Below are 12302 nucleotides of genomic sequence, written 5' to 3' on the forward strand. Positions count from 1 at the left end.
GGGCAGTCATGATGGTGAGACTTATGTGTGTAGCTTGTGATGTTACTGGGAGACACAACCTCACAGTAAAGCCCTGGATCCTCTGGCTCTTAGTCTCTTTGCCCCCTCTTCCGCGGTGTTCCCTGAGCTTTAGGTAAGGGGTGGTTTGTGGTGGTATTCATGAAGACTGACTACACAACTCTGCCCTTTGATTGATTGTGGTGTTCTGTAGTGTTCTCCCTCTGCCGGAAAGAGAATTCCTTGTTATGGGGTCCTCATTTGTGGGTGTAAGGACAGTATTTATAGATTATTGTTAGGGATTATGCTTGTTTAGTAAATTAGTGGTTGTAGATTCTTCTCCAGTGACCATGATTTCACTAGTATTGACTAGTTAGTTAGATTTCTTTCTTCCTTCCTTCCTTCCTTCCTTCCTTCCTTCCTTCCTTTCTTTCTTTCTTTCTTTCTTTCTTTCTTTCTCTCTTTCTTTTTTTTTTTCCAATACAGGGTTTCTCTGTGTAGGTCTGGCTGTCCTGGAACTCACTCTGTAGACTAGACTGGCCTCGAACTCAGAAATCTGCCTCCCAAGTGCTTGGATCAAATGTGTGCACCACACTGCCTGGCTGACTTGGTCTTTTATATTGTTGGTAGTTTCAATGAGATCTGGGCATGTGGTCTTCCTTTAAGTTAGTTTTAAGTTTGCTATGGATAGAGTAGGTTGGGGGAGAAGAGAGAATGTGGGGATGGGTTGGGTCTAGAAGTTAGAAGTGGCTTGGGTGGCATATAGTCCAGTGGGCAAAAGGGACTGGGGTGCTTCCTGTTCCAAGATGGGAGTGTGGAGGTCTGAGTGGACATGGGAGAGTCATGTAGTATGGTGGACAGGCAGGGGCAATACTGGCCCATGCTTAGAGCTTCTGCTGTGAAGACAGGGAAGGCAGAACTAGGAAGATCCAGGCTAAATGTGTTAGATTTTGGAGAAGACATGGATGTAAAGGTTGTGTACTTAGCAGGCTATACCCTGGAGGAGGGCATGGTATGGCATGGGATAGTGGAATCAGCACAAATGGTCCTGTGAGTAGATGCAGGTAAGGTGGGTCCAAGTGGGAGACAGATGTTTATTACAGTTCAGGAGGAGATGGTGGGACTAGACTTAGAGTCAGGATTTTGGGGCTCTGTGGTAGCCTAGAATTCATTGCTGCAAAACGCAGGTGGCCAGACTAATCTGGGGCACTGGCTGTGGGACCTGGGCTAGACCTAGTGGGATGTGGATATACGAGCACTGGGTGTGGTGGTAGGGGCACTCACCAGGCTAGACCCTGGAGCAGGATGTGAGAAGCCTGAGTATGGATGGAGTGATCAGCATTGCTGGTTTTCTGGCTTTTTTTTTTTTAAAATGTGCTGGGGTTAGAAATTAGATGTCATGCATGTAAACATGTACCTCCTAAGCTATATCTTCAATCCAAGGTGGAGCTGGAGAGAAGGTTCAGTTGTCACCAGTGCTTGCTGCACTTGTAGAAGCCTGTGTTTTGTTCCTAAAACCTACATCAGGTGACTCGCACTCTTCCACGGTGCAAGCTCCAGGCTCATATGTATATACATCCTCTCGTGTACATGCTGCACATAACTACAAATAAAACAAAAATCTAAGAGAAACCCAGAAAGCCACTTTAGGAGACTCCCAGATCGGGACATGTAGGCATTTCTTATGATGGTTCAATGCAGATTTCAAAACCTTTGTTCCTTTGTCTTTAAAGAGCTCAAAGCATGCCTGTTTTTAAGGCGGTGAAAGTACATCTTTTAGAAGACACAAATACGGAAAAGAATACTGTTGCTCAGGAGACTGAAAGTCCATCCAATAGAATTGATTCAGCTACAACTGTGGCTGCAGCAACTGCCGCCGCCATTGCAACAGCAGCTCCTTTGATCAAGGTATTTTTCTCTCCTGGGTGTCACTGGGCACCGAGATACGCGTTGTTTGTAAAGAACGGACTCTGGCACAGTTGTGTCTGACTGAACACTTAGAGACATTCTAGTCGTTCCTAGTTGGACAGGCTCTTCTTATCTGTGGTTTGCGGATTGTTTCTCCGAAGCTGTGAAAATTGCCCCTTGTGAATGTACTGTTTTAGAGAAGCCAGAGTGCTTTCCTGTAGCGCTGACAGTCCATGTTCTAGATGATTAGTCGCTGAGACTCAAAGCCAGGGCCATTATGCGGTCCTAGGTAAGTGTCGTCACACTGAGGTCTATTGCTAGACCTGCCTTTCTGAGCAGACCAGGGGATTTTATATGATCTTATTGTACCATAATACCAGCTTGTCAGTTTGTAATGGAGAAACAGAAATGTGTCAGGATAGGTATAAGATTTTAGAGGTAGCGGGAAGCTGAGTTAAGATTCAGATTCAAGGTTGTTGACCTACCCTACACTTACATTGGAGAAGTCCCCAAAGCTATGCTTTTTGTTTTTGTTTCTTTGAGAGTTTCATGTGTCCTACGCTGTCTGTGACTTTGCTCTGTAGCCATGGATGAGCTTTAGCTTCTAATCTTCCTGTACTCTAAGTTCTGGCATTGCAGATTAAAACCATCAGCCTGTTTGTGCAGTGCTAAGGATCAAAGCCACGGCTTTATGCGTGCTGGCAAATACACTACTGAGCTCCATTCCTACCATGTTCTCTTTCGAGACAGGATCTATCTATCTGGACTTTTCTTGATTTCCTTCTGTGATTATAGGAATATGCCATTGCACAGGTCCAGTCTGGAAACCTGAGGAGGGGTGGAGAAAGAGTGGAGAAAGGACAGGCATGTGCGCACGCTTGCACACACACACACACACACACACACACACACACACACACACACACACACACAGAAAAGCTGAAGGTCAGGTGGGCTGTATGCACTCTCACGGAGCCACGCCTCCTACCACCATAACCTGCAACCTCATGCTAATTGTACACGTCATGGGAAGAGGGGTTAGCTCCTCTCAGTGTGAGGTCTCTGGAGGACAGCAGTTTCAGACTGTGAGTAGCCAGGAAGAAGAAGCCATAGTTGCTAGTCTTTCTGTGTTTTTGTTTTCATGACAGGACTTCTCTCCATACTCCTGGCTCCCTTGGAACTCACTCTGTAGAGATCAGCCTGTTTAGGATTAAAGGCATGTGCCACTGTCTTAGAGTTTCTATTCCTGCACAAACATCATCACAAAGAAGCAAGTTGGAGAGGAAAGGGTTTATTCAGCTTACAATTCCACATTGCTGTTCATCACCAAAGGAAGTCAGGACTAGAACTCAAGCTGGTCAGGAAGCAGGAGGTGATGCAGAGGCCCTGGAGGGATGTTTCTTACTGGCATGGTTCCCTTGGCTTGCTCAACTTGCTTTCTTATAGAACCCAAGACTACCAGCCCAGAGATGGCACCTCTTACAATGGGCCCTCTGCCATTGATTACTAATTGAGAAAATGCCTTACAGTTGGATCTCATGGAGACATTTCCTCAACTGAAGCTCCTTTCTCTGTGATAACTCCAACTGTGTCAAGTTGACACACACAACCAGCCAGTACAGCCACCATGTCTGTTTTTTCTTCCTAGCACACTGGTTAATCCTCTGGTAAACACGTTTGGGTGAGAGGAAGGAGGCTTTGCAAATTCAGAGTCTGATCCATATGAGTGCAAGGCCTTGGTTCTTGTGCAGTCGTAGTTGCTTCTGTGCTCGTGGCAGCAATGCACATTTACTCTCAGCTTTGTCTCCTCCACACATGCCATCATGTGTGACATCAAAAGCTACTTGGTTTTGCTGTATCCTTCTCTTTAATTTTAAGAATCTTTTTTTTTTTCTGGCATTCTAAAATCTTTTGTGTCAGATTTGGTGTGTATATATCATGATTGGCTTGCTCATTATTCTTTATGCTGTGTAGATACTTGGTGTGTTCTAACTTACAATGTTGTTGGTGCTGTGAGACCTCTCCTTATAGTTGGCTTTTCTTCCTTTTGCAGTATTGTATGTGTGTTCATGTGGAGGCCAGAATATGTATGTATAGTTCATGAAACAAAACATACCTAAGGATTACTCTATTTTGCCTCTTTATTTTGTGACTCTAAAATCAAAGGAAATTATGAGAAATTTCTTGAGCAAAGCTTCAAGTTTAATACTTTTTCAGTACCAGTTGCTGTAAATAACCTTTCTAGGACCTGAGCACACCTTTGATGTCTTTCTGCAGTGTGAAATTCTATTTTGATATTTTGTTTTAGGTACAGAGTGATTTGGAAGCAAAGGTTAGTTGTGTTGGAGAGTTACTTACTAAGTTACAGGAGACTGACAAACAGTTACAACGGGTGACAGAGCACCAAGCAAGCATTCAGAAGAAGCAAGAGAAGTCACACTGCCATGATCACGAGAAGCAAATGAATGTATTTATGGAGCAGCACATCAGGCACCTTGAAAAACTACAGCAACAGCAGATAGACATTCAGGTATCTATGATAAAGCCAGTGCAGCCTTCCGAGTTCTTTTCGTACGCACATCTTTAAGTTGTTATTAACTAGTATTTGTAGAAGCACACTAGGTTGTGACAGTTTGATTTCTTAAATCATGATTGGTTTGCTCATTATTCTTTATGCTGTGTAGATACTTGGTGTGTTCTAGGTTACAGTGTTGTTGGTGCTGTGAGACCTCTCCTTATAGTTGCTTTTTCTTCCTTTTGTAGTATTGTATGTGTGTTCATGTGGAGGCCAGAAGTTAATTTCACTATCCTCTTTAGGCACCCTCTGCCTTATTTTTTGAGACACAGTCTCACTGAATCCTGAGCTCACCAATATGGCTTGATTGGATGGTCAGCAAGTTCCAGGGGTGTACCTGTCTGCTCCCTTCCTCCCAGTAATGAGACTGCAGACTTGACCACTGTGCCCAGCCAGGGACCCGCCTGCACTCAGGTCCTCATGCTTGCAAGGCCAACACTGCCTGCTGAGCTGTCTCCCCAGCAAGGTCACATTGTTTTTAAAGCAGTGATTTGTGTACATCAGCAGTTCCAAGTCTGTTTATATGCATTGGAATCATTTGGAAACTTTATCAAGTATCCAAGATACTTTGATGTCTTGGAGATTCTGGGAGAGCAGATCTATGATGGGGCTTGGGTATCGTTGAAAGCTTCTTCAAGATTCTGATGCTCCCGTGGACAGAACTGCATCAGTGTGTAGAAGGTACACACTGCCTCACTGCCTACAAATGCTCCTGCACTTAATTTATTGAAAGAGTCAGAACCTTGATGCCTTTTGAATGTGATATACTGAGATATTATAAAAAGAAGGACTGGCTTTACAGGTAGCTGAGTTTTTATTTTGGAATTTCTAAGTTCTGGAATACTACCCAGCTCCAAATCATTTAAAAAAATAGGAATATATGACCAGTATAACCAGTATTTTATTTTTGTCTTTTGAGACAGAGTTTCTCTGTATCTCTCTGACTGTCCTGGAACTTATTCTTTAGACCAGGGTGGCCTTGAACCCAGAGATCTGTCCACCTCTGCCTCCTAGCTTGCACCACCACCACTGCCTGGCTACATTTATTTTTCTATGTTCATTTGTGTGTGTACGTGTGTGTGTGTGTGTGTGTGTGTGTGTGTGTGTGTGTGTGTGTTGGGGGTCTGCATTGGTGTGTTGTGCTGAGGTTGATACAGGGAATCATCCTTGCTCAGTCTTCCACATGACCTTAAAGGTTACGGTGTCTCATTCAAGCTCAAGGCTCATTGATACAATTTTTTTTTATTAGATATTTTCTTCATTTACATTTCAAATGATATCCCCTTTCCTGGTCCCCCACCCCCTTTTTAAAAGTCAGCCTGCTCTGGGGACCTCTTATTTCCACCTTTCTAGGCTTGAATTCATCATTTGCTTGTGCTCTGGGAATTTGAACTTTTCTCCTCATGCTTGTAGGGAAAGCATTTAAGCACAGAACCATCCCCTCAGCTCCTACATTGCTTTTTAGTTATTGCACTCTTTTGAAATTTTAATAATTATATTAGAATGTAACACTCAGAAGAATGCACAAAAATTAAATGCTTATTAAGTGCTTTCATTTTGAAGATTTATATTTTTTCTATATTGACATTTCTAAGACTTCTTCTAGGCTTGTTTTGGCGTTTCATGGGATTAGGAATATTTACTGGCATGATTATAGGCATGTAATAAGGCTTTAGGAAGCCTTCCGTGTGGGACTTGCATATATAGTACATTATCTAGTGAGAAGCCAGAAGACTCAGACTGCTGGGCCCTCCTCCTGTAAACAGCTTTACTTCTCTGGTCCTCGACCTCTGCTTAAAAGCCGTTTTCTCTCTCTCTCTCATCAAGTAGGAAAAAGGCATAGGTTAAAGAGATGGCTCAGTAGTTAAGAGCACTGACTGCCCTTCCAGAGGTCCTTAGTTCAGTTCTCAGCAACCACATGGTGGCTCACAACCATCTGTAATAGGATCCGATGCCTTCTTCTGGTGTGTCTAAAGACAGCTACAATATACTCATAGAAATAAAATAAATAAATCTTAAAAAAACCCCAAAACTTCTGAAATCAGTTTTATTTATTAAAAAATGCTTCTCATATATACCTTAAAACTTCTTACCATTTTTAAATGTATGAATGTTTTGCCTGTACATATGTAAGTGTACCCCATTTTCATTTGTAGGTTAAATAAGCCACTTTCAATCCTAATATATCTCAATATATCTTGTTACTTGATATCATAAAATTATATGTAAAATCATTTGAAATTAATGAGATAATGTTATTTCTTCTAGACCCATTTTATTGATGCTGCCCTCAAGGCTAACAGTCTTCAACTTGGTGTGTCCCCTTCCAGAGCAGTGGAAAAATATTCTGGAAAACCAGGGTGTCCTAGTGTTGGGAGTAGTGTTTTTTCACACAACACATTTGTTTCTAAACGAGGTAAAATATGTAGTTTCTTGAGAATAAGATGAACCAGTGCTGAATGTTCTTCATGTGTAAAAGGTGAAAATTTAAAGATAAAGTGGCAGAATACTTTGCTCAAAAATAAAATTATTTTTAGAACTCTTAGTTTTATATATTTTTTTTGTTGTTCAAATAAACTTTAGGTTATTTTAAAGGTTGTTTAAGTTATGAATTATAATAATTCCTAGCTTATGGTTCTAATTAATCAGAAAAAAAAAACTTGTCAAGAATCAAAATGCTTGTAATTATTCTCTAGTCCTCTGAGAAGCTAGCTGTATGGTCACTGATGTCCTTGATTTTGTCAGAAGAAAACCTGCCTAGTTAAATACCCCATTGTGTTGTTGGGCTTTGGGAGTTTTAGGAGTAATAATATTAACAAATGTCATGTATCTATTTCTGTTTTCTCTTGAGGCTTTGTTTTATATTTTAGCCTAGATTGGCCTAGAACTGGTAGTGATCCTCCTGCTTCAGCTTCAAAAGTACAGGGATTACACATGTGTTAGCATGCTGGTTTAACATTTTCTTTCTTTAATCTTATTAGAATAAGTTCCTAAAGGTAAGGTTGATTACTAGGTATTATTAGGTATTCTACCTCCAGGAAATTTATTAGTGTTCCTTGCCACTTGAAAGTGTAGTGGGGCATAGGAATGGCTCAGTGATTAGCACTGAGTGTGCCTGCAGAAGACCCAGGTTCAGTTCTCAGACTGATGGGCAGGTTCTAACTGCTTATAATTCTTTTCCAGGTAATCCAGTGCCCTCTTCTGGCCTCATGTTTGTGATGCACAGATGTACATACAGGCAAAAAGCAACATACACGATGGCTCACATTCATTCATAACTCGAGGTTCAGGTGTCCTTTTCTGGCCTCCACAGGTACCACCCCCCACACCCCCCACACCCTTCACACACACACACACACACACACACACACACACAAAACTCATACATAAACACTCATATATAAGTAAAGATCTTTTTTTTTTGTTTTGTTTTGTTTTTTTGTTTTTTGAGACAGGGTTTCTCTGTGTAGCCTTGGCTGTCCTGGAACTCACTCTGTAGACCAGGCTGGCCTTAAACTCAGAAATCCACCTGCCTCTGCCTCCCAAGTGCTGGGATCAAAGGCATGCGCCTCCACTGCCTACCACCGCCCAGCAAGATCAGTCTTTTGAAAAAAATATCTAGCAATGCAATATTCCCATGGATTTGAGAACACTCAAATATTATCACATTGATTCTTCACTTACAAGCTTTATCTATAATGATACTTATAGTTTCCATTTACTTTGATTTCTAGTGAACATTTCTTTTACCTTTTTTTGGGAGATGGTCTCTTAATGTGATCCTGGCTGACCTTGTTATTTAAACAGGCTGACCTTCAGAGAGATCCACTTGCCTCTGCCTCCGTGTTAGCATTAAAGGCACGAGCCACCATGCCCTTCCTGATTTTTAGAAAGGGTTTCTCACTGACCTGCAACTTGAAAAATAGGATGCTTGCCATTTTGAGAGCTCCAGGGATCTCTGCCTCCCCAAGCACATGCCACTGAGTTTAACTTTTTTTAAGGCTTTATTTATTTATTTATTTATTTATTTATTTTATGTATGTGAACACACTGTAGCTGTCTTCAGACACATCAGAAGTTTTTGTTTTTTTTTAAGATTTATTTATTTTATTTCTATGAGTATATTGTAGCTGTCTTTAGACACACCAGAAGAGGGCATCGGATCCTATTACAGATGGTTGTGAGCCACCATGTGGTTGCTGAGAACTGAACTAGGGACCTCTGGAAGAGCAGTCAGTACTCTTAATTGCTGAGCCATCTCTCCAGCCCTAAAAAAGTGTTTTGAAGTCAAATTTATCTTTTTTATTGTTTATTGATTATTATGTGTGTGTTTGTGTGTGTGTGTGTGTGTGTGTGTATGTTTGGTGCTTAGTGGTTGAACCCAGGGCCTCACCACTTCTAGGCAAAGCCCTCTACCACTGGAGACACACCATAATCCCCTATTGATTAGTTTCTTCCTTTCTGTTAAAGTGCCTTTAAGTGAAGATACAGATTTTGATGGACAGAAATCTCCTTTAGAGACACCAGCACCTAGAAGGTTTGCCCCTATACCTGTTTCAAGGGATGGAAAAATAACAAAGAGGGAAAGCCTTATGGAAGAAAAAGAAAATGTGGAAATGTACAGTCCTACAGGTAGGAAACCAACTGGGATTAATATCCACCTTTAGTGTTCTTAATGCTGGGACCAAATACCTGACAGGAAGCAACTTAAGCAGGCAGTGTGATTTTAGCCCATGCTGTAAAAAAGGATGCATTCGATCATGGGAAAGCATGATTGCAGGAGGGTGAGGGGCTGCTTAGATCTTTGTCATGTTGACTCTATAGTCAGGAAGCTGAAAGCAGATAGGAAGTGAGTCCAGGCTATAAAACCTCGAAGCCTGACCCCAGTGACTCACTTTTTCCAGCAAGACTTTGTCACTTAAAGGTTCTATAACTTTCCAAAACAGTGCAGCCAGCTAGAGAGGACATTTTCAAACACAGACGCCCATAAGGGACGATTCCCATTCAGACCACAGCTGGTCTTCTGGACTGATTGCTTCTTCGCTTATATTTTTCTTAGAGATGATCTCACTCCAATATGGTCTGTAGCCCAGTGGTCTTGAACTCATGATTCTCCTGCATTCACCTCCTAACTGCTGAGATATAGCTATGAGCCACTACACATGGCTGCACCTATACAATTAGATTGTATGAGATTTTCCCATTCAGGATTTAAGGTTATGTGCCTAGTAGTAACTAAACTCTACTCAGGTGATTAGTTTCAGTATTTTCCCATGGTATTTAGTCATTTCTTTAGATTCTTTAATGTAGTTAAGGTATATATAATTTTATTACCTACAGATTACTTAAACCTTTCATGCTGGGCAGTGGTGGCGCATGCCTTTAATCCCAGCACTTAGGAGGCAGAGGCAGGTGGATTTCTGAGTTCGAGGCCAGCCTGGTCTACAGAGTGAGTTCCAGGACAGACAGACAGAGAAACTCTGTCTCTAAACGCACTCCTCCCAACCCCCCCAAAAAAGCTTTCATGAATAGGATTTTTAATAATTAAGAAATAGTGCTTTACTGAATGCCAAGCTGACCGTAGAATATATTCCCTTTTATTACCTTTAGATATAGACTTAAGTACAACTTAGGGAAATTAACACTTACGACATTCAGCTGGAGTAAATGCCCATAAATGGACTTTATGAAACTGAAGAACTTTTCCATTTTATTTGAAATACTGTTATGCTCCTGAGCCTTAAAATATAGCCCTTCTAGTAAAACTTAATGACATTAAGCTGCAGGCTTTTATTCTTGGGAGCATTCGAGCATTTTAGTCTTCCTTTAGCCAAGTTTTAAGAATTTAGAAGACAGTTACCTCATCATAAGTAGTTATTATGTTTTTTAAAAAAAGGCTAGGGGGACATTCAGATAATTATTGCAAAAAACAGATAAGCCACCGGGCAGTAGTGGCACACACCTTTAATCCCAGCACTTGGGAGGCAAAGGCAGGCAGATCTCTGAGTTCAGCCTGATCTACAGAGTAAGACAAGGTCCAAGACAGCCAGGGCTACACAGAAAAATCCTGACTTGAAAAAAACAAACAAAAACCATTACTCTCTGATAGAGATGAGTTTAGTCTTTTTACTCATATTAATCAGTTTTTTATAACTCTAATCTTTAATAAGATGGAAATATTTTGTCTGCCCTGATAAGTGTATATATGTGCATATTGTCTTCATTTTTTTCAAATACAATAACTGAACCCCATGGGTTAAGTAATTTATAAAGAAAAGAGGTTTATTTAGCTTACCATTCCAGACATTCAAAAGCATGATAGAGGGTGGCGTGTCTGCTTGCTTTGATTCTCTGCTGGGTCATGGCAAGAAAGCAAGGTAGCCAGGGAAAGCTTGGTCTTAACAGAGCTGCTCCTTTGATAACTCTTGAGGATAGAGTCCATATGGCCTGTCACATTCTCAGGACTCAATATTGCAAGTACCACTAATGCCTAACTTTGAGAATTAAGTTTCCAACCCATAGAATGTAGAATGGGAACAATGTGGAAAGAGCCGTAGTGGTTGTAGAGTGGAGAAGATAGTAATCATAAGAACTTAATTAGGTGGGGTAGAGATGCGGGGGAGATGGAATGCAAAGGAGAAATGAATCAATTTGGAAAATGACGTTATGGTGGTTTTGTCTGTTGTAGGAAATGTAAGACTGTTGGAACAAGTACTGAATAGTAATGAGTGTTTGACAAGAAAGACTGAATCATCAGACATAACCTCACTAACTCAGCCAAAAGTGGGATGGAATTTCGAGAAAAGAGACAGGTAAAAACAAGAGATTGCAACTAGTGGGACTAGAAAAAGCTTTGTTCACAATCCAACGTTTTCTTTAGGAATTTAGTTACATCACTGCTTTTTTTTTCTTAAAGATATATTTTATTTATTTTATGTGTATGAGTACATGTAGCTGTACGGATGGCCTTGAGCTATCGTGTGTGGCTGCTGGGAATTGAACTCCGGCCCTGCTTGCTCCGCATCAGAAGAGGGCGTCCGATCTCATTATGGGTGGTTGTGAGCCACCATGTGGTTGCTGGGATCTGAACTCAGGACCTTCCGAAGAGCAGTCAGTGCTCTTACGCACTGAGCCATCTCTCCAAGCCCCATCACTGCTTTTTAATGAGAGCCGAGCATTTGAAGTTGTACAGAGACTCAGAGTCTTCTGGGGTTCATTGCAGGTTATTCTTGGTGATGCTGGTCCAGGTGTGGAATCTGAATTCTTCTCTTGTGAACACACTGGAGTCTCTGTTTTGTTAGCCTAGTCTGTTGGAGATTTGAAACATTTTTTTCCTACTTTGAACTGATAAATCTCCTTTGTTAAATGTGTGTTCACTTCCTACCGGGATAGCGCCTCTCCTCAGTCAGCTACATGTGAGAGCTGCAGACCTCCTCTGGTCTTTCCTGGGCACATATATAGTCCTCTATGATCACATGATCTTCCAAAGCCCCAGGAATATGGTAGAACTGATTAGTGCTTTACTATGAGTGCCTCATTATCTAGATTTAAAGTGTCTGTTGGTCACAGTATTCTATCACTGAGTTTTTCATGTGTCTGAAATATCACATGGATATCTCTGTTGTTGAAAATACCATGAAAATGTTTGTCCTGGCTCAGTGTGATTAGGTTGTATAACAATAAGCCTGATGGACAACACCCAAGGAAGCTCCAAGCCTTTCTACCCTTCTATGGTGTGAAGTTCATGGTTTCCAAGGCTACAAAGCTGGGGAAGGTGTGAGGCAGGCAGATCTCTGTGAGTTCAAGGCTAGCCTAGTCTACA

The 12302-nt window shown here is 41.3% G+C and overlaps 1 protein-coding gene across 6 annotated transcripts in view; it reads left to right on the top strand.

Annotated features, from left to right (window-relative positions):
• Positions 1 to 12302, top strand: part of Kiaa0586 (KIAA0586 ortholog) — a 102113-nt gene that overhangs the window by 7679 nt on the left and 82132 nt on the right. For all 6 annotated transcript variants that reach the window (XM_031357591.1, XM_031357590.1, XM_031357589.1 and 3 more), the window contains exons 5-9: positions 1731 to 1905; positions 4214 to 4435; positions 6749 to 6896; positions 8951 to 9112; positions 11169 to 11292. In XM_031357591.1, coding sequence (XP_031213451.1) covers positions 1731 to 1905; positions 4214 to 4435; positions 6749 to 6896; positions 8951 to 9112; positions 11169 to 11292 — 831 coding nt within the window. The remainder of the gene's footprint in view (positions 1 to 1730; positions 1906 to 4213; positions 4436 to 6748; positions 6897 to 8950; positions 9113 to 11168; positions 11293 to 12302) is intronic.

This window comes from Mastomys coucha, unplaced genomic scaffold (assembly GCF_008632895.1).
Source record: "Mastomys coucha isolate ucsf_1 unplaced genomic scaffold, UCSF_Mcou_1 pScaffold6, whole genome shotgun sequence".
NCBI lineage: Eukaryota > Metazoa > Chordata > Mammalia > Rodentia > Muridae > Mastomys > Mastomys coucha.